Source organism: Diabrotica virgifera, chromosome 2 (assembly GCF_917563875.1).
Source record: "Diabrotica virgifera virgifera chromosome 2, PGI_DIABVI_V3a".
Taxonomy (NCBI): Eukaryota; Metazoa; Arthropoda; class Insecta; order Coleoptera; family Chrysomelidae; genus Diabrotica; species Diabrotica virgifera.
In genome coordinates, this window is record NC_065444.1 from 201,248,733 (window position 1) to 201,276,301 (window position 27,569).

The 27,569-nt window shown below is 31.7% G+C and overlaps 1 protein-coding gene across 2 annotated transcripts in view; it reads right to left on the bottom strand.

Moving 5' to 3' along the window:
• LOC126880359 (endoglucanase-like) overlaps nucleotides 1–27,356 on the bottom strand; it is a 36,102-nt gene extending 8,746 nt beyond the window's left edge. Inside the window, exons 1-3 of one of the 2 annotated variants that reach the window (XM_050644178.1) lie at nucleotides 27,311–27,356; nucleotides 16,911–17,111; nucleotides 12,313–12,491 (exon numbers count right to left, since the gene is read on the bottom strand). In XM_050644178.1, coding sequence (XP_050500135.1) covers nucleotides 12,313–12,491; nucleotides 16,911–17,111; nucleotides 27,311–27,341 — 411 coding nt within the window. In that variant the 5' untranslated portion in view covers nucleotides 27,342–27,356. Of the gene's footprint in view, nucleotides 1–12,312; nucleotides 12,492–16,910; nucleotides 17,112–19,095; nucleotides 19,247–27,310 lie in introns of those variants that run through there. The other variant, XM_050644177.1, reaches the window with a different exon arrangement.
• Nucleotides 27,357–27,569: the final 213 nt, after the last annotated feature.

Consider the following 27,569-nt stretch of genomic DNA (forward strand, 5'->3'; position numbering starts at 1 on the left):
TATATATATATATATATATGTGCATTTGCTACCCATACACCTCCGATTGCTACATCCTTAGTTCGAGTGTGCCTCCGATTTTACGAGTTCGCCTCCGAAATCGGAGGCGAACACGTACAGTCATGTTTCTTGTGCATTTATTTGTTAACACGTCTGTATAAGGCGTTTGCCAATTTTTTAAGTAGAGGTAAAATCGAGTCATTAACGTCTATCGATATACATTTTAGTTCGCCGTATCTGGCGTCAGAGGCGCAGCTTGTTACACGCGTATACTCTGTCGTTAGCCGAAGGTAGTGGGCGCCTCCGATATATACGCTATGTCCACCGGTTCACTTCGCCTCTTAGTAGTGGCAACATCGCAATCATTTAATCGCATAATGTAGTCGGAACCTGATACACAATGATTATGAATAGCTAGATATAAGACAACGCTAATTTTTGTATTTTCTCACCTTAATAGAAAATTTTATGCAAGTTTGCATTTGACTAAATTCGTATAATTTCGGGGTAATCTTAAATTTATCAGATCCTAAGTAGGTATATATCTTTATCTATTTATAAAATAGGGCCCGTGATTTAAATTAGAAAGTCTAAAAGGACAAAATTTAACTTTCTTTTCGCGTACATGGCCTTCAATAGTAATAGCACTTAATAGTGATGTAATTATTATGAGTCATACTTTTCTTGTACTAAACGTACCATACAATTGTTTTATGTTTTATTAACACTGTCGTTATTCTTATTCCTTTATTTTGATGTTAATCAAACTCGATACTGAAACACAGCTTTTAATGTAAATAATATGAAAAGGAATTAAACAAAAAGTAATCTCAACTACACCAAATTTAAAAAATTAGAGTATTTGTTAATTCTAATACTAACAAACATCGTCATAATCGGGATATCGGGGAATTCCCCTAAGCAAAAGAGGCTCAGTCGATACTATTTCATGTATTTGTTTTGTAGTTAGTAAGTAAAAGTGCTTTATTATAACTGCAAATAGTGTAGACGTCATCATTAAACGTGAATGTTTAGAAGTAATAGAAGCCGAACAACAGTGCAGTACATAATAAAAAAATAAAAACACGAAAAAGTTAACTATAAGCAAGGAACGATGGATTTCTATAAAAAATAAAAAATGATACAAGAATTAATGCACTAAAGCGTACTATTGAAGTACAAACGTGCTGAAACAAGATTGTTCATCCTGAAAACATCCGACGGATATTACGAAAGAAACTTTCATGGTAGGTATAACAAGCTCGGAAGTAACCTTACATTAGTCAAAATAACGGAAAAATTAAAATGCAAAAATTGAAACATGTGCTCTTTCTTGACGAGAGCAAATTTTACCATAATATTATATTGAAAACAAATTTAAATAAAAGCGTCTAGAAGTTAGGTATTATAGATAGTTTTGTCTTCTACATTGATAACAATTCAAAGCATTCCGCACAAATTGTTAAACAATGGCTATTATATAATTTAGCGTAGGTAATTCAAACACCGACAAAATCATCTGACTTAAATGCAATTAATAATTTATTTCCTAATTTAGTTTTCCTTATTGAGTTCAGATCCGTTAACATGATATTCACAATAATAATAATAATAAAAGAAGATATTAATATAAAATATTAATATAAAAGATAGAAGATACATATATTAATATAAAAGATAAAAGATAGAAGATATATAGAAGATATTAATATAAAATATAAGACATTAATATAAAAATGCTCTTCTAGAAGAATGAAGTAAAATTAATCCTAAATATTGAAACAAATTAGTGAAATCAATAATTGATCCAAACAGGCTTAAAACTGTCGTAGCTCAAAGGAACTACTGTTATATTGTGGTAATATAATATTATTATATTATATTATGTGTTAATATTATAATAAAGTGGAGATTGACGATTTTTATTGTGAGCATTAGTATTAACAAATACACAATTTTTTAAAAATTGCTGTGGTTGGAAGACTTTTGTTTAATTTATTTAATATTATTTACATATATGTTAAAAGTTGTATTACCACATTGAGTTTATTAATTTAAATTTTAATTTTTTATATACAGTGCGCTGGAATAAGTGTTACACCCTTATTAACTTATTTATTTTTAGCACATAAGCAAAACGCTCGAACAGGTCGATTTTTAAAGTAATCATAGTATATTATAGCATCAATGTTTCGAACTTTACGCGATCCCTCTTCAAGTGACAGGCATAACTTTGACTTTTCTAAATAGGAAAGAACATCATGTGATACATCATTTAAAAGCTTTTGAAATGCTGATTACAAAATTGTATACGTTACTCCTGTTTGAGAGCGTAGGCGCAAAATTTCGATCAAATTCTATTTAAACTGATTTATTTTTTTCGAATTCTGAGGAAACTATTAAGTATTTTTGAAAAGATCAAACGCAGAATTATTACGGAGGGCTGAAAGTCCCTTAGACTAAACAGTTTTTTTGAATAATATATTTGAAATTAAAAATCAGACAAAATTTTCTCTTCTTCTCACCCCTGTGAATTATTAAAATAAACATTACAGAAGTTCTTAGGGAAACCCTCGATATTTTAAAAAAAGACTTATTAGTTTTCTCAGGATTCGAAAAAAATGAATGCAATTGAAAATAATTCGACCGAAATTTTGCGCCTACGCTCTCAAATAGGATTAAAGTATTATATATTTTTGTAATCAGTATTTCAAATGCTTTTAAATGACGTGTCACATAATGTACTTGCCCATTTAAAAAACTCGAAGTTATGCCGATCACCTGAAGAGGAGTCGCGTAAAGTTCGAAACACTGATGCTATAGTATACTATGCTTATTTTAAAAATCGACCTGTCCAAGCGTTTTGCTTATGTGCTAAAAATAAATAAGTTAATAAGGGGGGGGTAACACTTATTCCAGCGCACTCTATACAGGGTGAGTCACCACTAACGGGACGGAAGATTACAGCGAAATGGTAAAAGATTTGAAAAAAATTTTAAATTAATAGTTTGTAAGTTGATAAAAGCTACATTTTAAAATTATTTTGGAATATACAGGGTGCGCCAATAAATGGCGGCGTATCAAAGTTATATTTTTTCTTATGGAACACCCTGTATTTTATTGCATTTTTTAATTGTCCGCAAAAAATAAGGTATAGTTCCATAAGGCTTACCTATACCTATGTACAGAGTGTTCTGAGTTATGCTGACTTTTCTTAAAATGTAAAGTTTTAAAAGAAGGCTTATTCTTAAGTTATTTAAGAAATTATAAAAATACTACTTCTACATCTTAATAGTTTGATATTGGTTAAATGTATTCCATGATTAATTATTACACATTTGTCTACAGGGTGTTCAAAATTTACAGTTCCATTATTGGACTATTCAATGTGTCATATGATGCTTATTTTAAATGGAACACCATGTATATTAATAAACAATTATACTAAACAAATTTACCTCTTTCGAATGGTATATGGATGTTCTATACCTAAGTGTCATAGTTTTTGCGTAATTTACAAATATTTAAATTCTTTATCTGTAAATCGATTTTAAAACAAAAGATGAAGTTAATTAATGTCATTGTATGACATTGTCATTTTATGACAATACGGTCTGGTAATAATCTTATAATTAATGCATCCCATGATTGATTATTACACATTTATTTACAGGGTGTTCAAAATTTACAGTTACAGAACACCATGGATATTATTCGCTTATGTAATAGGTACACATTCAAAATGTTTATACAACAAGCGATTTTAAATGATTTGTTATATAGCACATTATTTATATAGCTGGTGCTATAGAAGCAAAAACGTTCGAAATTCTTAATTTCATAAAAATATCATCTGAGGTAGTAGGGTAGGAAGTGTAGCATTTACAATATTTTTAATATAACCCCATTTAAAAAAATTCAACTTGGTCAATCCTGGTGACCTAGGTGGCCAAATATATGAACCGAATCTATCTATCCATTTATTTCTAAATTTCATGTTAAGGTTGTTCTTAACATAACGTCAGAAATAAGCAGCAGCTCCGTCCAATTGGAGCCACATGTTTGTTCGCACGCTAAGTGGAAGGTTTTAAGAAGGATCCAAAAAACTTATTTTAAGAAATTTAAAAAAGTTGCTCCATTCAGATTTTCGTCAACAAAATATGGGCCGATAACGTACTCGCTCAGAATACTGCCCCAAACATTAACACTTCATCGGTGTTGGCGATCAACAGTAAAATGTTTGTTTCCTGTATCATAATAAAGTGAAAGCTGTCTATTAACTAGACAATTATTATGAAAGGTAGGTAGATTCGTCTGTACACAATAAATTCTTAAAAAAATCAGGATCTTCTCCAAATTCTAAAGTCTATAAACGAAAAGTTAAACGTTCCTGTTCTGTCTAATGCTGTTGTAGTTGAGTTTTATACGGATGATAGTGGTTTTTCTTATATATTGTACATACACTCGTTTGACTGATTTCCAATCGACCCGAAATTTTTCTCGTACTAGTATTTGGGTTTTCCGTAACAGAAAGCAGTACATTAAGTTCGTTAACGTCATCAAAAATAAATGGTTTATTTTTATTTAACTTTTCGTATCTATGCAACATTACCATTAGCACAGAATCTATCGAGAAATCTCTTAAAAACGTCCTTTTTGTGTGTCTTCTATCAGGATACTTTTAAGCGTAAACTTTAGAACCTAAGAGACAATTTTAAAAATATTCCCAAACGAAAAGTAGCATGTCTACTCTTTCATGGATAGCGTGATTATTCATTTTTAGGAACAATTAAATTTGAATGTAATTGGCCCTGCCAAAGCCATTTTTAAGTAAAAAAAAATTGAATTTCATACACGGATGTTTATAGTTTTGATAATTACCAAAACAGACTGTCATAAACTGACAATGTCATACAATGACATTAATTAACTACATTTTTTGTTTTAAAATCGATTTACAGATTAAGAATTTAAATAATTGTAAATTACCCAAAAACTATGACACCTAGGTATAGGACATCCATATACCATTCGAAAGAGGTAAATTTGTTTAGTATAATTATTTATTAATATACATGGTGTTCCATTTAAAATAAGAATCATATGACACATTGAATACTCCAATAATGAAACTGTAAATTTTGAACACCCTGTAGACAAATGTATAATAATTAATCATGGAATACATTCAACCATTATCCAACTATTTAGATGTAAAAGTAATGTTCTGATAATTTCTTAAATAACTTGAGAATAAGCCTTTTTTTAAACTTCACATTTTAAGAAAAGTCAACATAACTCAGAACACTCTGAACATAGGTATAGGGAAACCTTATGAAACTATACCTTATTTTTTGCGGATAATTAAAAAATGCAATAAAATACAGGGTGTTCCATAAGAAAAAATATAACTTTGATACGCCGCCATTTATTGGCGCACCCTGCATATTCCAAAATAATTTTAAAATGTAGATTTTATCAACTTACAAACTATTCAATTTAAATTTTTCTCAAATCTTTTACCATTTCGCTGTAATCTTCCGTCCCGTTAGTGGTGACTCACCCTGTATAATAATGTAATATTTTTTGCAATAAACATATTTCAAACGAATGACCATATTTACCGTGAGCCACTGTATAAGTTGAACAATAATATATAAGTTAAAAAATAAAAAATATGAAAAGAAAATTTTTTAAGAAACGCTTTTCTTTAGTTGCGAGTGACTAAAATTAAAAATCCTATAAAAAAATCAACTAAAAAGCAAAAAATAAACAAAAATTGAAAAAATCTAACACATTCGTCAAAGAAAAGCGTGGAGCGTGTTCATCGAATAAACAGTTTTCGCCCCACGCTTATCTTTAACGAATGTGTTAGATTTTTTCAATTTTTGTTTATTTTTTGCTTTTTAGTTGATTTTTTTATAAGATTTTTAATTTTAGTCACTCGATTAGCTCGCTAATCACCGAAAAAAGGTCGTACAACTCGGGAAACCACCGGGCGAAAGCGATTACGCATTAATAATTTTTATCAATACCAATACCATTAAAAAATAACAGAGAAGGTAAAATACAACAAAAAGTTGCGAAGATTATAAAGAGAAACCGAAGAACTGTACAGTACCTAATAAAAAGGCAGAAAGACTAAAAGAGGGGGTGCATATAAATTCCAAACTAGAAATACGAAAAAGTTAAGTATAAGTATGAATCATATGTCGCAATCGCGATAATTAAACGATAAATTTGGCAACATCTACAGAGTTGGGCCCGCACTTGCAATATCATATAAAATATGCAAATGAGGCCATAGAGTACGTTCAGTGTATGGAGGCAAACACGAACTACACAAATAAAATAACTGTATAAAATTAGGTTAATAAATGTTTACCCCTCTTTCTTTGCCTTTATATTATACATCAAAATAAGGTTAATGATGCATTATATGTGCACATACTACCTTTAGTTTTGGTGGAGCGATGGACGTCTGTTGTATGTGCGGAGGCAAAAAGGATACAAATGCACATATATATATATATATATATATATATATATATATATATATATATATATATATATATATATATATATATATAATAATTACTCTAACGTTTCGAGGCACAACAACATGGATATCGCCAGGTCACGTGATTTTTCTCGAGCGAACGGACTCGCTCAGCTACAACAGAGTACGCAAACAGCTATCGATATACGATCTTTCTCACACTGCTGCTTACCTATAGCGGTTTCATTTATATGCACGCGAAATTTGTTTGATCACATAGCAATTGGATAATTTCACCAAAAAAAAACTGTCCTTTTTAGAATATTTATTTTTAAAATTAAAAAATACCCTGTCAAAATAACAATTGCACCTCCCTGTCCGGAAGGAGTGTACATAGCTATGCATGTATAATTGTATATTTTATACTCGTTAATAGTATGTACAGATTCAGATGAAATCTTCTGAAGTTCAGATGCACCCCCTGAAAATAATCCTGGGGCGCCCATGCAAGTATCTTGCAGAGTTAAAATCGCCCTCAAACCGCCTGGTGTGTTTATTTTCTTTATATTTGAATATTTAAATTTGCTTTCAAGTCATATCAATGATATTTTTTGTAATAACAATTTTTACCCTTTTTTAACTTTGGCGGTTATTTTTGGGGAAAATAACCGCTACCCTCCAGCCAGACCGGCATTTTTGTATTAGGCTATCATAGAAGAGTCACCTGAAAAATTTTCAGGTTGCCTAAAATACCTACTCAAAAATGTCTCACAGCTCTTACACTATATGATTAGTAGGGATAGTATGATTAAAATCATGGATTTTTGGGAAAAAATTATTTTTTCAAAATTGTTTAAACAAATTAGACTGTTTATTAATTAATAAATGTCTAGACAAATTGCATATTTGTAATGTACAGGAAAATTACATGCAAATTAAAAAAGAACGATCAAAATATATTCAGTAAATCCCGAGATATAGAAAATGATAGTAGTTTTAAGTGGCTTTTTATAGTTTTTGAACTCGTGCATTTGTCGGCTCCCAGCTCCCCGTTCACTTACCACGACTAGTCACCAATTAAACTATATTTTTAAAAATTCGTGTAAAATACCAGCTTTTCTAATATGTAAAATGACTTTTTCTACAGACAATATTTTAAAGTTATTCTAAATGTTTTTAAACTACAAAATTTCACAAATTTGGCATTAGGATTTTTAACTATATTAGATAATCTTTTTATCGTTTTTTGATACATTTTGATAGTATCAGTTTTCTACTTTCATTTGGCATACTCAGAATTGCCCTACCTTCATTATTTTCTGTCTTATGTTATTGCAAAATAAAGGTCTCTGGGATAAACAATTAGAATAACTCTTAAATTAATTAATGGATCGGTCTCAAATTTTGAGGGTTTGTTAAGTACCCCAGTACCTAACTTAGGGTGAAACACTAAAGTTCTAAGGTAGCTTTAGTAAAAGCATGTAAAAGTTATTAACAAATAACGATTTTCACTTATTTTACAGTTTGCGTAGCAACAAATTAACTTTTTAACTTTAAAAAATCGGCATTTTGAAAATTCTAAAAAATTAAATTTTGTAATTTTATGTCAACTATTTAGCTTTTGAATGAGGTGCAAAAAATCGAAAAAATCGCGATTTTTGCACTAAATTGTTAATAGTTAAAAAACGGACGCGATCTCTAGGCAGGAAACAGGTAGGTTTTCATCCTATAGGTATACAATAACTAAAAAAGTAGTCAGCTACCTGGATGTTTGAGTGTCCCGAACATGGTCTATTTCTAGCTTATTACCCTGGTCTATCTGGGACTTGAGACTTTAATTGAAGTGTCTTTCAGTCCTGGTGGCGGACATTTTAAAAATGTTTTATCATAAAGGTTTCTGGACTCCTGGATAGGTAGCAAGGTTTAAGAAGATTCTGCTAGTTAGATAAATTAATTGGGACCCGGTGAAACTAAGCTTTGCTTTGTGATTCTCGAATAAAACTCGAAATTCGAATACGTTTATCAAAATGCTACGTCTGGTCCACTCTTCTCTATATGTAGTTGAGACATGGACCCTTAAAATATCAACCGTAAATAAATTAAAAGCCTTTGAAATGTGGATCTATTGGAGAATCTGGATATCTACAGTGAATGTTAGAAAAACATCATACCTAGGCCACATACTGAGAAATAATAAGTACCAATATGCTCAACTTATAATGAAAGGAAAGATCGAGGTAAAGAGGGGACTAGGAAGGAAAAACTATCTAGGCTACGAAACATCCGACAATGGACAAGGCTAAATTTTGAATAGCTAATAAGAACAGCTGAAGACAGAGAAGAGTTTACACTTGTAGTAGCCAACCTCCATTTAGGAGAGGACACTTTAAGAAGAAGAAGAAACTAAGCTTGTGTTATGTGAATACGCCGGAATTTTGGTGGTCACTGTGATCTAGTCTGCGCGTTAAGGGGTGGTCTAAATAGTCTAAGCATCATATCGACTGAGTAATGGGCCATAATCAAGTAAATCATATAACATAAATCTCAAAGTTTCATTGTGGAACACTCATAGGAAGAAAACTTTCAAATAATCAATATCCTGTTATATTTCAGAGCTAAAAATTTCCATTCTCGCTAGAAGGCATATGATGGTGTATTACTTTCGCGACTGTGGTTGAACGTTGCAAAAACGGGTAGTATAAAAATGGGTGCAAAATTAAATCTACCATACTCAGTCTAAAAGAACTAAAACAAGGGTGCTATATTGCTTCTACTTTGTTTAAAGTGTACAAGAATTAAGCCTTAACAGACTGGAAAAGAAAATGTGGCGAGATGGGAACACCAATAATAGACTCATGATAAGGTTACAACAAGGTACTCATTTTATTCAGATTGAGTCGACCTGGGGCTTGTAGGTATATAAAAATATCTAATTAGATATTTTCGTCGGCTCTGGGGATCGTCCTTCGGCCTTATGTGTGAATGTCAGATAAGTACTTGTTGGCTGAATACAGTCTGGAAGTTAATCTATGGAAAACAGAATACATGGTGATCGGTGATCCTGAAGAGGAACTCAAGCTTGACAATGGTGTGGTTAAAAGTTGTACGAATTTTAACTATCTAGGTGTCACATTCTCTAGAACAGGGGCCTCTGATGTAGACGTTAATAATAAAATAGCTCAAGGTAAGAGTCAATTTAATTCCATATAATCGAATAATAAAGTTAAAAAAATGCTAAACGTCTGATTGATCAGGCAATATTATAAAGACAACCATTGGACGAAGCGAATTGTTGAATGGAGACCAAAAGACATGGAGATTCTTATGAAGAAATAAGAGAAGTAGCGGCAGACTTCAAACCAGATGGACTGATGACATCAAGCAAATGACTGGTCATGAATGGATGCAAAAAACAACTAACAGATGACCCAAATAATAGACGAACGTATGCAAGATCAAACAGAGAAGTAAAAAATCTAGTAACGAAAGCAAAAAATATTTCCTGGGAAAGTAAATGCGAAGAGCTCAACAAATATATAGGGTCAACAAGATCAAGAGAAGCATGGAAAACGATAAAAAATCTGAGAACAAACAGAAAAGAAACTAGTAGAATAGATTTAATAGAAGAAAGATCTTGGATCGAACATTACTCGCAACTTTTGACTTAAACAAGACCGCAATTCACGAACATCAGTACAACAACATATGAAGTAGAATACGATGAAGACGATGAAATAACAGTACAGCAAGTCGAGAATGCAATACGAACTCTAAAAAATCGAAAGTCATGCGGACCACAAGGAATACCGAACGAATTACTAAAACACAGCCCACAGGTATTACGAGAATTACTTGCGTATGTTTTCACCTTATTCTATAAAGGTCATGATTTACCACCTGAGTGGACAAAAGCACATATTAACAATATATACAAAAAAGGAGATAGAAAAAATTGTTCAAACTACAGGGGGCTTAGTGTCATAAACTCAGTCTCAAGACTCTATGGAAAAATAATAAAAAATAAAATTGAAAAAGAGATGACAGATGTAAAAGAACAAAATTGCTTTCGTGCAGGCAGATCCTGTATGGACAGCGTATTTACTCTAAAGCAGGTTACTGAGAAAAGATTAGCTCACAACCTTTCCACCCATATAGTTTTTATTGATCTGACAAAGGCATACGATAGTGTACCACTTTCAATGCTCTGGATAGCAATGGAAAAACAAGGAATAAGCAAAAAAATATACAAGCAGTACAACAGCTTTACAAAAATATGACGGTAAACATTAAAACTGGAGACAAATTAACGAGAGAAATTCCTATTAGTAAGGGCCTAAAGCAAGGCTGCTGCATAGCACCTACACTCTTTAAAATATATTTAAATGAGGCATTCTCATTGTGGAGAAGAAAGTGCTGCAATATGGGCATCCCAATCGATGACGATAGATTGTACACAATACACTTCGCTGACGACCAAGCCATTCTAACTGAAGACGAGAGTGATATAGACTATATGCTCAGAAAACTGGAAGAGGAGTACACTAAGTGGGACCTTACAATTAATATACAAAAAACCGAGTACTCAGTTGTAGGAGAAACACCAGAACGCCTACAAATTGAAATGGGAACTATAAACCCAACAGAAGTCTTCAAATACTTAGGAGTCCAAATAACTCCAAAAGCAGGGAGTAACGACGAAATACATTCCAGGATTGGCCAAGCAAGATCAGCCACCAGACAGCTACACGGACTATTGTGGAGTAATAAAATAACAAAAGAAAATAAAAGAAGAATGTATAAAACAATAATAGAAAGTATTGGGTTGTACGGCACTGAACTCTGGGAAATGAACCAAAGGAACAAGTCAGAAATTAACGCGATGGAAATGAACTATTGGAGACGATGTTGCCGACTCACTAGACTTGATAGAGTGAGAAACGAAGATATTAGGAGACAAATGGAAATTGATCTAGATATAATAGACACAATCGAAGCCAAAAGACTTAACTGGTATGGACACCTTCAGAGAATGCCTGAAAATAGATGGCCGAAAAAATAGAAAAATGGACTCCACCCACTAGAAGAAAACGAGGTAGACCAAGACCATCCTGGAGAGAAGATGTCGAAGATGCAATGACCGCCAGAGACCTAAAAACTGAAGATTGCTTCGAGAGAAAACGCTGGAAATTAGGATGCGAGAAGCGGCGACAGCTGTAGAAGACTCGCTTATTATATTATATAGAAATGAATTAACACATCTAAGGGAGGCTTACATTCGACGATGGATTGAATAGCTGTTGATGATGATAGATAAAGGGTATCTGAATATGAATCTGAAGTCTGGATACTAAATAAGAGAAAACTTAAAGTCTATCGAGATGCCCAAATATGTAAATCTCCAAGCCCTAACACATAAGAAGTGATTAGATCAGATGGAGGATGCAAGTAGAAAGCAATATTCTCGATGCCATTAATAGAAAGCAGCTTATGTGGTATGGACACCTCCAGAAAATGAAAGGAAGTAGATGAACAAAAATAGTGTGGCAGTATGGTAGTGGGCTCCCGTTGAAAGGAGGAAACGAAGTCGTCCAAATAGAACTTCAAATATTGAGGTCCAAGAAGCAATGGCAGAGTGGAATAAGATCAAAATACTGGATTGATAAAAATCGCTGGTACAAAGGAGCAAGAATCGGTTTGCGCTGTAACAGAGTTGCTGCAATGAAAAATTTCCTTACATAGCAATACAGGAGAATATTAAAAATTCGCTATCTTTCATAAATAAATAATATACCCTAGTGATAGCTATAACTTACCTGCAGAACCAGCTTTTTGTTATTAATTTGATTTTGGAATGTAAGCAAATAACAAGAGCAACACAAGTCATTGTCAACACCACCGGAGAAAGAGACTGCAGCAAAACCATATCCAAGGGTTTCATTCACAACGAAGGGCTGTTGATTATTGCACATATAAGACGTTCCGCCGATACATCCTACAAAAAATAATACCAAAATTATGTAATGCAATATTTTTGCCTTGTACTATATTAGGTACTCAAACAAATTGGAACAATTCTAATTAGTCCAAGTAATGAAGCTTAAAATACGACAAAACCTCGTAATTTTTACAGAATGGATCGATTTGCTTAAAAATTTGAGAATAAGTAGTGGATAGTCCAAGGATCAAAATCTATATGATGCCGAAAGGCGCTTTTACCATGGGGGTGGTTGCCATCCCATCTCGTGGGTGGAAATTTTTTATTATATTTTGACCGCAAAATTTGGTAAAAACATTCATTCTAAGCAAAAAACGTTCCATACATTTTTTTGATAAAATTAATAGTTTTCGATTTATTCGCTATCGAAAGTGTTAGTTTTATATCGAAAAAATCAATGTTTTTAATAAGTTTTCTGCTGGTAACTGCAAAACTTTTCGTTTTATCAAAACAACTTTAATTAACAAAAATGTACCTTTCGAAAAAATAAACAAAACCGTGTTTTTAATTTTCTATAAGACCAATAGTAATCGAGCTATACTTTATTATAATATGTTGGCTCTTCCTCGTCAAATGCTAAATATTGTAGTTTCAAAGTCAAAAGACGGGAAAACTATGCATTTTTCGAGGACAACTTGCTCAAACTAATTTAAAGTACTTAAAAATATCTATCTCCAGAAATAAAAAAGTCTCTAGCCTAAAAAATTAAGTGACATAATGAAACGAATGTCAGTCCTCATTTTTTTCAGCGAAAAGTGATCGCAAGCAACCCTCTAATCACCACCCTAATTAAAATTAGTCATTAATCTTATTTCGTCTTTTTTATTTATGTAATATTAATAGGTTCCAGAAGTTTGACTGGCTTAGAATTATTGGTTTTTAAAAAAATGGAGTTAAAAGCGAATAACGAATTTTTGTAGTTTGAAAAAAATGGCCTTCTCTACAGAATAGCAAGATTAGCATCAGAGATACGAAAAAATGTTTAAATATGAAATTGTAGTTTATTTAATTCCCAAGAACCTGGTTTGCAAAAAATTTTTCTACGGTAAAAATTGAGTGAGTTATTGACAATTAAATCTTGTAATAACATGCAAAAACCACTTTACCAACCCTTTCAAAGTCACCTCTTTTTGCGACTGAGGATTTTATAAATATTTAATATTAATAATCTTATAGATCTTGTAAAAACCTACAAAATTATTTTTTACCAAACTTTCTAAGATAAAAAAGAAAAAAGTTACGGTTAAAAAATCAATATATTTTTTTGAAAAAAAAAAAGGAGAAATCCAATTGGAAGCATAATAATGTAAGTTAGCGGTGTTTTTAGTCATTGGCCTTATTTATTCGTATTTATTTATGTATTATTAATAGATTCTAGAAGTTTGACTGGCTTAGAATGATTAGTTTTAAAAAAACTGGAGTTAAAAGCGAATAACGAATTTTTGTAGTTTGGTAAAAAATGGCATTTTCTTCAGAATAGTAAGATTAGCATCAGAGATACGAAAAAATGTTTCAATATAAAATTGTAGGTTATTTAATTCCCAAGAACTGGGTTTGAAAAACATTTTTCTATGGCAAAAATTGAGTGAATCGTAAATGAGTATATCGAAAAACATTGATTTTTTTAATACAAAACTAACACTTTCGATAGCGAATAAATCGAAAACTATTAATTTTATCAAAAAAATGTACAGAACATTTTTTGCTAAGAATGAATGTTTTTAACAACTTTCGCGGTCAAAATATAATAAAAAATTTCCACCCCCGAGATGGGGTGGCAACCACCCCCATGGTAAAAGCGCCTTTCGGAATCATATAGATTTTGATCCTTGGACTATCCACTACTTATTCTCAAATTTTCAAGCAAATCGATCCATTCTGTAAAAATTGCGAGGTGAAAAGCTTCTATTTGGACTTTTAACTTTAATGATTTATTAACACATTATCACCAATTATACGCTGTGAGCGCGTACGTAGAGGGGATATTTAAAAATTCGCGAGCGCCAGTAGTGACAAGTCTGTAAACGTTTACTGGAAATTTGATATAAATTGTCAAAGTGATTAATTTAAAATTAAAAATAAAAACATTAATTATAAAAAATATTAGTTGGTCAAAGCTGTGGTACATATTTTTACCTTAAATATACTTACGTTTTAAATACTGAATTTAAGTTTTTTTAATGTTCCGTAATATGTAATTATAAATTAATCTATTAATCTTAGCGCCATCTACACGATAATTGTGAAAGTATCCGACGTAAGAAATTAATATTTCATCAATAGAACGTCAAAATGATTAGGAACATCTTAAAAAATCGATTACAATTTTATTACTTTTTTGCGTTGTAAATATTAAGCGATAACAATTAAATAATAAATTTAAAAATTACCGGTGAAAGTTGAATTAGTAGTCCGCTAGGAGCGACACCAGCGAAGCTCAGAGCGTATACTGGAAGTTTTTACTTTATTGTAAAGTTTTTATTGTTAGAAAATTCTACACTATAGAAGCAAAAGGGTAGGTACCCCCCTTAAAATGGGTTAAATTTCCTCACTCACATATTTTTTATGTTCTTCTTTGTGATTAAAAATAAGACTCAGCTCCATTATAACCCTTTCCACCCCCCCCCCCCACAACCAAAAATGTCATTTTTTCGTTTTTATTTTTTTTTAGGTGGAATCAACTTAAAAATTTCAAAGAATTAACACGCGTTTGTTGAATACGCACGCAAAAAATTTATACGCATGGTTCAAAACATATATTATTTATTTTTTATGGACCCATAGGCTAAGTGTACATAATCTCAAAATGCATTTTTTTAAGATATAACTTTGTTTGGAGATAGCTGCAGGTCTAATTTTTTCTTTATTTTGTGTATTTTTATTTCATCAAAGACAATATTTCTAATTTTTTCAGGATTTTCCGTAACATGGCCGTTTTTTTATTTAGTTAGGTATTCCAAAGCTTATTAACAAATGATGTGGGGCTTTTAGGCAAGAAAAGATAAAATATGAAAGTAGTTGGAAAAAAAGTAGATGGATGTTTTTTAATAATAATAATACTTTTTTGTGTTGTGTCCTATAAATAATAAAAACGTGGTTATTATAAAAACAATTATTTTTCAAATCAAAATGTCAATTTTAAAAACAAAAAAGATTTCCGACGCAGGTAATCGAACCCGACTAGCGGGTTCAATGGAAGAAACACGTTCAAACCCTCGCCCCCCAAAACGAACAGGGGTTTTTTGGTCGTCGTTTTAGGGATTTAAACGTATGTCTCCCATTTTGGAATGTTCTACAAGACTCAGTTACTTCAAATCATATATATGTACTATATAAAAAACCTTGATTTAATCTAATTTGAAGTTCATAACATGGGGAAAATACACAAAAACTAAAAAAACAGTTTTTCAGATTTTTGAAGGTGGTGCACATTACGGAAAAATCTGGATAAAATTAGAAATATAGTTTCTGATAAAATACGCAAAACAAAAAAAATTAGACCTGCAGCCATCTCAAACAAAGAGTTATGCGGTTTTTTCAAAAAACAATGAAAATGCATTTTGAGGTTATTTACAATCAACCTACAGGTCTATAATAAATAGACCTATTTTTTAAAAACCTCAAGTATGCGTGTGAATTTTTTTGTGTTGAAAGTTTTTTGTTAAAGTTTTTGAAATTTTAAATGTATTTTATCCCACCTAAAAAAAGTAAAATCGAAAAATGACTTTTTGGGCGGTGCGTGAAGGAGGAAGAGGGCGGAGGGTTAAAATTGCGTTGAGTGTTATTTTTTTCATAGAGATCGTAAAAATGAAAAGATTGAATTCTGATATTGAGGGCATTTTGATTTTCTTAACGGAGGGTACCATTTTTTGTATGTTAATGTTAGAAGGAACATGAAGTTATTAAGTACAATGGTCGGTTTTTAAACCAAGTGGAGTGATTCAAATTTACCCCGCCGTAATGCTTGTTTGTAATTGGTCCAACCTCAGGCAAGTTTACTCCACTGTTATGAAATTTTGATACTCTTTACATTTATGAAATTTTAACACTATTGGCATTTTATAGGTTAATTAAGTTATATCGGCAATTTTTTGTGTTTTCTGCGTTAGTCTTTTAATTTTTATATTTTTAGTCTGCTTTTATATAAAAGGCAATTCTTTTTAGAACTCTTTAGCGACGTATTAGTATCTAATATTTATGGATTACCGTCGAAGTCGACATGATCAACCAAAAAAGAAGATATGTATTTGGTGATTTTTCTAGTAACTTTCTTGGGTGTGAATCTGTCTTTTTAGTTCACTTCTCTTGGTTTAAAAACAAAGCATAGTAAACGATAATGATTTTATCAAAATTTCAAAAATTTATCCTTTGTCACCAATTATTACACGCTAAAAAATATATCTAAGATATTCATACCTGATTGAACAGATGCATTGACAACGGTTACACCATCTGTAGCGCAAGTAGCAATTGGCTCCATGTCTGGTGTTTTGATGTTTTCTTTCCAAGCACATGACGGTTTGCAGCAATCCCAGTAACGGGTGGTAGTACCATAACCGCTTTTACCTCCTACGATCTTCTTGATCTCTGGGCTGTATGCCAGAGTAACTGCAAGAACTGTAGAAGGATTTTTTTTAAATATAAATGTATATATTTTTAGTGATAATAAAGTATACAAGAAAAAACAGAAAAGATTAAACTTCAGAGAGGGGTTAGACAAGGAGATTCTATCTCACCCAAACTATTTACTTTAGCTCTAGAATCTAGAAGATATGTTTTGAACTTCAGAATGGGCAAATAAAGTAGTAAAGATAGACGGCAGGAATGGCAAGCAGATGAAGGATTTAAAAGCAAATGGCTAAAGAAGTTGGCAGAAAAAAGTTTCACCTCTTTGAAAATGCCAAAAACCGCGTTTTTTTGTAAAAAGGGCACTTTTCAAACGACCGTAGCTTAAAAAGTTGTCAAGCACGAAAAAAACTTTATAAAACAAACTTGTAGATGTTTTCTAGACCTTTCGATTCTTTACTACCTAGATATTGCGGCGTTACTTAAAAGCTGTTTTATATAGCTGTTTGAATATGGCCATTTTTGGTCAAAAGTGGTCCTACTTTAATTTTTACCAAAATGGCACCTTGACATTTAACAAGTTGAAAAAATTCTCATGAATAGTAAGCATCAGGAGCTAAAAAATGACGTTTTCTAAATTATTTTTGGTAAAGAGGAACCCAAGAAAAAAAATTCTTCAAAAAGCGTTAAGAAGGCCTATTTTTGGGCCTTTAAAGGGTCACAGAAGGGGCCCCCCGGCTCAAAAAAATCTGAAAAAATTCAGAGAGCCATTTTTATTGAAGTACAATAACATACTAAAATTTGGGAGAAATCGGTAGGCTCTCCAACAAAAGTATACAGGGTGTCCAGAAACTCTACCGACAAACGAGTACAGCAGATTCCTCATATAATTTTAAGACATTTTAATCCAATTCATTTAGTCTGAAAATGCTTCCTAAGGGAGCTAAAGCTCTTTGAAGATGGCGTCTTGTAATTAGTTTTTCTTAAATACCTCCAGAATGCTTTTATTTAGAAAAGCAAAAATTGATACGCATATTTATCTTCCAGAGATAAATCGATTTCATCCATTGTGAATTTCTAGTACTGGTCATAGACGTCCCTTTTTTGTAGATCAACAGTTATTTTATCGCATAACTTTTTGTCTTTAATTTTTAAGCATTTTTGATACTGGATTATTAAATTGTGAGGTATTCTAGTACTAAAAGGTACTCTTAATTTAAGTCGGTAGGACACACCGTTTTCTAGAAAAATCGATTTGAAAATGTTTGGTTTTTTGAACTTGAAAACAAATTGAAAATTTTTTTCAAAAAAACGGTGTGTTTTACTTACTTAAAGCAAGAGTAACTTTTAGTACTAGAATACCTTATAATTTGATAATCTAAAGTCAAAAATTCTTAAAAGTTAAAGACAAAAAAGTTATGCAATAATATAACCGTTGACCTACCCAAAACGGAAGCATATGACCGGTACTAGAAATTCGTAATTAATGAAATCGATTCATCTCTGAAATATAAATAAACTTACCAGTTTTCGTTTTTCTAGATGGTTTTTTTATTTCTTTTTTGAAAATTCAAAAAGCGAATAATTTTTAAATCGATTTTTCTAGAAAACGGTGTGTCTTACCGACTTAAAGCAAGAGTATTTTTTAATACTAGAATACGCTACTAGAAATTCACAATAAATGTAATCGTTTTATCTCTGGAAGATAAATAACGGTACTAATTTTCATTTTTCTAAATAAAAACATTCTGGAGGTATTTAAGAAAAATTAATTACGAGACTCCATCTTCAAAGAGCTCTAGCTCACTTAGGAAGCATTTTCGGACTTGATGAATTTGGTTAAAATATCTTACATTTATCTGAGAAATCTCCTGTCTTTGTTTGTCGGTAGAGTTTCTGGACGGACACCATGTATAAAAAGTAAAAAAAATGCTCATATACATAACATACTAAAAATAAAAGTATAAACAATTTTGTAAATGTACTACAATACAAAATAAGAAGCCCAAAAGTAACTCTGCGAAAAAATACTTACGAGCTGCCAATGAAATAAGTTGTGCCTTCATTTTGTCAACTTGATAAAATTGGAATGAAAACTAGTTTATATACTTTTAAATTTATCTAAAAATGTGTTTTTTAAATAGGAATTTAAACTTATTCATTTATCTTAAGTAGATCATAGATGAAAAATAATGTGCATATTGCCTAGTTGAAGAGTTTTGACGAGGTTTATCTTGTTTTTTAAAGTGTTTTGTGATAATGTATACGATTTAGTGCAATGTGGTCAATAAATCATAATAATCCCATATGGTTTAATGTTTGATTTTTATTCTATCCATCCATTCACAACAATAGTTATTATTAGATTTAATTTATATTTATTAAAGTATTTTTTCCCAATTACTTTTTTGTGCTGTGGAGTGGAGAGATTTTCTATTACCTCATCAAAATCTTTATCTCGAAGTTGAAAATGATTCCGCAAATGAATTTGCAAGTTTGTCCGTGGCAACTAGACCAGTAATCAGTACACTTCAAACTGTACTTAATGCAACCATATATCTCGGAACGTTCTTTCAAACAATTACAACTATTTTTTTTCAATAATTATCAGGCACGAGCGAATCATTAGTTTAAATTGCATTTAAAACTATTTTTTCCATTTCCCAGCCCCACTCTTTGGAATATAATATATTACCAAGACAATTGCAAGCTTGGTAATAAACTCTAAAGATTCTGTCGATGGAAGCATGAAGCATGGTTTATAGAACAATTTATAGAACATGAAGTTTCAGATTCTGACACTTCATATTACCAAGAGTAATAAATTATTTACAAGATGGGTTGTCCACAACATTTTTTCCATCTATTACTATTTTAGAATCACAACAATGTAAAGTAGTACAGTTTTAATTAATTTTTAATGTGCCTGATGGATTTTAACTGGACCGAACCTTACTGATTATTTCCCCTTCCTATTGGTTGGTTGTTCCTGTAGTTGCTGATGATTAAAGCTGCATTCCCGAGAAATTCCCGGGAAATCAGTAAAAAATGGATATCCCGATTCCTGTGAATTCTTACAGATTTCCCGGGATTTTTTAAAATATTTGATTTTAAATTATGAGCGGAGATATTGCTAACTCACAATGAATTTTTTTTTCTTTTTTGGCTTGGACTATGGTCATTCAGCCAGTCTCAATCAAAAGTAAATGTATTAAAGATATTGCCAATTAGTGAAACTTGGTTATTATAATATTATTACAATTTTTTACTTCTTATTTACCTACTCATTACAGCTAATGTACATACTATGTTAATAAATATAAATATATTATACTACTTAATGTTTATCAAGAACATATACCTAGTGTATACATTTTACAAATAAAAATATTAATCTTAATATTAAAATAAATACATTCTTTTTTGTATTGTATTTTAGTTTTTTTTTGTTTTGTTTTTTGTTTTGTTTTTTGTTTTGTTTTGTTTTTTTTTGTCACTACGATAGGATGTCAACCCGGTTCATCCCCGCGGAGGTTTAAATCCTCTTAGTGATTTTTTCTCTAATTTTTTTTTAAGTATTTTTTTTAATTATTAATTTTTTTTGATTTATTTTTTTTGTTTCATGTTTTTATTTTTTTTTTATTTTTTTTTTATTTTTTTTATATTTTTTTAAACATATTTTACAAATACTTATAACTAATTACAATAATATTTTACTATCCGACAAGAAAGATACCAAACAGTCAAACATTTTCTTTTTATTCAGTGACAGAATAAGGCCCATTTATACATACCCGGGCCGTGTCTGTTCCGGGTCAGTGCCGAGTCCGGGTATTTTTATTGCGATATTCACATACAACCGGGTCGTGGCAGTGTGCGTACCGGGCCGAATAAGAGAGGAAAACGTTATTACATATCTCTGTGTAAAAGATAGTTGAAAATATTTCGGCTTGGATAGAAGATCTCACCTCACAATATCTATTGCTTGTCTGTTTTCCAGCAGTCGCGTTCACAAAACAATAAAATCGTGTTTATACAAGTCCCTGCGATCCGTGTCATTTTCGTGCATCGCCAGTGCCGACAGCAAAAATATCGGCTGGGATTAATTTCAGACCGGGCCCGGACGGGCCCCGTCCGGGAAACGCCAATGTATAAATATCCTCATAAGAGTACATATTGTTTTTTTTGGACCGGGCCCTGTCTTAACACGGAACGGACACGGCCCTGATATGTATAAATGGGCCTTAAAGAGAATATTTACAGGGAGTGGGATGTTCTGGTCTATAATTCTTTTAATTAGGTGATTGGTTAGGTGTTTATGCTTTTTGCATTCAAAAAATATGTGGTTCAAGTCACTTTTAACCTCACATTCTTGACAAATATTCGAATCTAATATGGTTATTTTAAATAAATGTGCAGGATAACATGCATGTCCAAATCTAATTCTACTGATGGTGGATATGTATTTGCGAGGGAGGGTGAAATTCTTATACCAAGGTTTTTCTGGAATAATCGGTTGTATCAAACTGTATTGTGTTGTTGAAATGTTACAGTACCTTTCCCAGTGTGTTTTCCAGCTCTTCATCTGTTCAGTTCTTAAACAAGCAAAAGCATCTAGAATGCAGGGCTGATATTTGGTTACTGTTCCATGGATGAGGGAATTTTTAGCTAATTGGTCTACATGCTCATTATGTGTAAGTCCTGAATGTGCTTTGATCCACATAAGTTTTATTTTTGGAGTGTGTTTATTAATTTCAAATAAGATTTTTTTTATTAAAAAAATGTATGGATTAGAAGTACTACAAGGTAGGTGAGGTGTTTGAATAGCAGTAAGCACAGATAATGAATAAATTAATGATTCTGATACAATTATTATGTCTGTCTGCTTAATAATCATTTTAAATTAATTTTAAATAAACTCACAATGAATAAATTAATGATTCTGATACAATTATTATGTCTGTCTGCTTAATAATCATTTTAAATTATTCCACTTAAAATATTTATTTTTCAGTTAGTATATTTTATACAATTATGGCCTGCTTAAATCAGAATGTATCATATCAGGCGGCATAAGCATTATTTTGTCTATGCGACGATCTGATTCATTTGGAAGCATCCAGAATGATAACACAAATATTTATTTTGAATTAAAATTATGTTTATGAAGAATTAGTACATAGGAAATTTAATACGTTATTATATTGGAACAAATCAGCTGATCGGACGTTTAAAAAAATGACCTGCACTAAAAAGCATCAGACTTACATAAACAGAAAATGCGTTTTCAACTTCAGCAAAAAAACCAGTCTGAAAGATCAAACACTCATCAATTTATGTTTTTTTTAACATATTTCAATAAGAAAAACAAAGAAAATTCAGATTAAACACTTTATAAGTTTTCTACTTTTAAAATTTCCTTTAAAATTTTGAATTTTCTTTTAAATTGTTGAATTTTTCTGAACATTATTAATATGTAATCAAGTTTAAACGTTTTTATACTAATTGCATTGAAAAATGAACACAAAAACAATTTCTTCTTTTTATTTTTAAATTTTCCGATTCCCGGGAAGTCACAAGGGACCGGGAAAATGGAGCTCTACTGATGATGGCTCGTGTTGGGCAAAAACGCGTCAAAGTATTTTAATATTATAATTATTTTTTAATAAATTTTGTTGTTCATCTTGGGGTACCTGGGGGGTACCTACAGTATTACCTCTATACCACATTCGTGAAACATGGATATGTTGCGAGTAAAGTTAGGTATAGTTGGTTCGCTAAACTCAGACACAATTGGCTAGTTATTTCAGTAAGTAATTTTGCCAATTTGGTACTTTTTCATTTTTACTCAATTTGTGAGTATTTAGAAACTGTCTTTCGGTCCTTTTCCTAGACGAAGAGAAGGTAAATGCGTGGCCTAAGTGTCCTCTATTTGCTTTCTCCTATTTCGTCGTCTCTATGTGATTATATATTGTAAAATCCGGAGACATGGGATGCAGCCAGAAAGCAGTTTATTAACGAAAAGTCTTGGATTTAAAATATTGTTTATTATATTTTTATTTCAATTATTCTAATTGTTTAAAAAGTAGTAAACTTTGTATCTAGGGCTTTTCGTTTTCCTCGTAATACGAGAGATGTCGCTGTATTGCGTCTCAAAAGGCGGGTTCATCGCATCGCGATGGTTTGCTTTAAAAGAAGCAGAATGTTTGTATTCCCTTCAGAGTTGTGACTGCATAATCTTCACTGATGATGCATAAGGATGCTGAAATAGTTACTATATGGAGATGGTAGTCCAACTCTGAATCGAATATAAACAAAACCTGCCTTGAACCCTTTTTTAAATAAATTCTAATTTTTATTTCTGCAGTATTTATAGTTGTACTATCCTTACTTTTGTAAAATGCGTTTTTTCTTAAATTAAGATATCTTTCAAACAGTTACGGTCATTCCTAGTACACATTTACCCAATTAAGCATTTAATAAAGATGCAGCAGCAGGTAGAAGGTGTTTCGAGTAAACCCCGGAATTTGAACTTTTTAAATTATATTTCGGACTTACTATCGGATATTACCGATACCTCGCAAATACTTCGCACTTTACCCGGGTAATCCTAGAATTACCCGTTTACCTAACTTTACCCGTAACAGATATACATCTTTTCATTTTTTGTATTTATTGCCTTTTTGCATCATCAGCATTGGATTTACAACCCATGGTGGGCCTTTGCCTGTTCTAGAATCAGCCTCCATTCCTTCCTATTCTTCGCCTTGGTTTTCCAATTCTGTACTCTTAAAACTCTTAAGTAAGTCGTCTTACTCGGTGTTTTGCACCAAGGGTAATAAATTCTTCACATTCATTTTTTTCTTATCATCCGCACAAACATAACGTCTTGTCGTATACACTTTGTAACACAACAAACGATGGACAGTGTTTGTGACACACAATGAACGAGGCAGCGTTGCTCAGAGTCAGAAGAGATATAGGAGTGGTTCTTATCAAGAGCCTCGAAAAAAATCATACGATATATCTAGCGAAATTATTAGGAATAGATTTGAGTACTAAAGAGTGGTGAAAACATAATATCTCAATTCAGCTAAATTTTTATTGCCACTGGCAGCCAAGTAGAACTTATGAACCCGTGAGAGCTTAAAAATACAAACAGTCCCCTAAGAAATTGACGAAGTACAACAAAGTAACTTTTTTGTGTATTGGATATTGTGTATTTTCGGATATTATTAAAGAAGGAGCTTTATGCTCCTTTTACTGGGCTAGAACCATTGTGTGGTATATACTTAGTGTGACTAACTCCAATTCAGTCGAATTCGGGACAATGCTGAAAAAAATACTTAAAATCCGGGACTTTTCATTGAAAATCGGGCCATTTGTTTTACATAAGTATAGTACTTATTGATATCATCATTTTATTCATTATTTAACATTTTTATAATTATTATTTTTAAACATTAAAAATTTTTTAACAGGATGACAGGATGGGTTGTAATGACTATTTCACTCATCTTAAAATTTTCACATAATCTGACCAATCACAAACCAAAGACAGCTTGTGTTATCGCGAAAACACCAACTGTCTTCCAATTCTGATTGGTCTATCAGCTTCGTGTTTTCAACGACGTAACCGTGGATACCGATCGCAAAGCAAAGTTTGACGTTTGCCAAAAAAATTATTGTAGCTGGTAATAGTCTCAAATAACTAAAATAGCCTCAAAATGAGTCGTTTCGGCGGTACTTCAAACGAAGTTATAAACCAAAACATTGAAGAAAATATACCGAGTAACACAAGAAAATCTAAATCTTATATATGGAGACAATTTATGATGTTCTGTGTGGATCGCAACTACAAATTAGATGCAGAAAATAACAACGAAAGACTAGCATTCATTCTAAAAGACTGGGCCTTCAACATGCGAAAAATTGATGGTAGTGATTACAAGGAGAATGTTATTAAAACCATATGGAACACTACTGCAAAATTGGTACAAGAAAAATATTTCTGTGAGTATCAGAGACATATTGATCCCTTCAAAGATATAACCTTCAAGGAAGCGAGAGCGGCTCGTGATAGTAAGAGAAAATTGTTGCAAACTGTACCCGATAAAAGGAAAATGAGTTCTGTCGCTATGACTTCGGATGAATATAAAAATATGTGCTTACAATGGGACGAAGACACGCCAGAGGGACCTCAAAAGAAGTTTTTTTTATATAGCTGCCGTAGAATTAGCTTGGAGAGGTAACGAAGCAAGTTTTTCCATGTTACATTTTTTCAAGGAAGAGACTAACAACAAAGGCTGTTTAACAAACAGAATTACATATAACCCGATATTTTCCAAAACCCGCCAAGGTGGTGATAAAAACTGTGCAGATAATAAATGGCTTACTCAAAATTTGAAGAATCCTGAAATGTGTCCTGTGAGATTATACCGGAAACTTATATCGAAAAGGGAAACTATTACCAATGATAGACTTTTTCTGACTGTGAATGGCAAGTGGAATAAATATAATAATAGTAATTGGTACAAGAATTATCCTATTGGTATTAATACAATATCCAAATGGATAAAAATGTCTGCAGAAAAGATAGAATTACACACTAAAAAAGTGAAAATAACGAATCACTCTAATCGTGCCACTGCAGTTAGTCAGTTACTACAATCTGGCGTTAGTGAACAACAAGCTATGAAAATTACTGGACATGGAAGTTCGAACTCGATGAAACCGTATTTACATCTTAGTGCCGAACATCATCAGAACATAGTGAATACTTTTAGGAATACTCCAAGTCCATCAAGTAATAATAGCAACAATACATTGTATTTACCTAATAACGGTCATACTATTCAAAATTTTTACAATTGCACCGTTTATAATAATTATAGTCGAGAATAATGTATATTTTTCGTGTACAAATTATTTATTGTTATAGGTAAAAAATAATTATAACAAATTATTTATAGTTATAATAAATATTTCATTATTATGACTAATTGTGAATTTTTCAAAAAATGGGTAGATTTGGGTTACCTAGATCAAATGTATTATTATTAAATTCCTTCCTCTCATTCTACTGAATTTTTGACCTATCACTTTGTTCGTGAAATAGTCTAATAAAATACCACTCGTGATTTAATTTATCTTATAAGTCTGTCTTTTATTTCTAAACTCAACTGAGTTGCTTAAAGAAAACACCACTCGTCCTACGGACTCGTGGTGTTTTCAAGCAACTCAGTTTCGTTTAGAAGTAAATCGACAGACTTATCGCGAAAATTGAATCACTAGTGGTATTACTATTGATAATTAAATTTTTGTTAATTTTTGACGTTTCGACTCCAACACGGAAATTGTTCTCAAAAAGGACAAAAATTAGAAAATCAACTAATGTTGAATTTCCATGTAAACAGAACCTTAGGTTAATATAAAAATATAATTATCATTATTTGATCTTCATGTTCTTGAATCTTCTTTTCAGAAGACGATAATTAAAATACAGAAACGAGAAAAAGTCCAGAGTTTGAGTTTTCGTAGAACTATAGCACCACGATATAAAATGCATGCGTTTTGAATGTGGTATTAGTATTACACTCTAGAAATTGTCGACTTTTTTTCGTCCAACCAATTCAATTAGATGTGAATTCTTAGAAGAATAATGTATTCAAAATTTCAAAACAGAATTTTACCAAAACGTTGAAAATTCGGATGGCCCGGAAGCCTTGTCCGGGACGCCGGGACACGACTTCGTAATTCGGGCCATGTCCCGGATTTTTCGGGCTAGTTGGTCACACTATATATACTACATAATGGTTCTAGTGCTGCATAGTGAAATACATACATACAATGAACTAACTGTAGCCTACTTTGAAACTATTTTAGTGGAAAGGTAAGCAGAAAGATTATTGCAACCACCCGGTTAGGGAAGCATACTCTTAAAATTTTGGCAAACCACCAGTAGACATAGAATTATGTAGTTTATGAGAAAATTCAAAGGACACGGTCAAACATATTGTCTGCAACTGCAGGGCAATTGTTTGCAAACGCCGTAAATATATAATATATCCTTTAGGTCGCAGAAATCTAGTAACAATAATCACGGACGTAGTTTTGATCACATTTTTACAGTCTCCAGATAGATTTCACAGGTCAAATATGCGCTTTAATGGGACTATATTAAATATTATTAGTACGTTACTTTTTGCTCTGGTATTTGGTAACATTTAGACAAAAAAAATATTACTTACCAACTGAAAAAATGAAACAATTAAATATCATAATTAGGAAGCTTGAATATCTCCTTTAGAAAACAAGATAGTATACTAAATTTTTATTACAATAAATAACAATATTTTGAGATTTTAATGAGTGTGTATACGCGTGAATACCTACCGCAGAAAAACCTACCGCAGTAAATATATATTTACATAGTAACATACCGAAGCCATCTAATTAAGTAAAAAAGATTATTATTATATTTTCAAGGTTATTTGAAGCGTGCTCCGG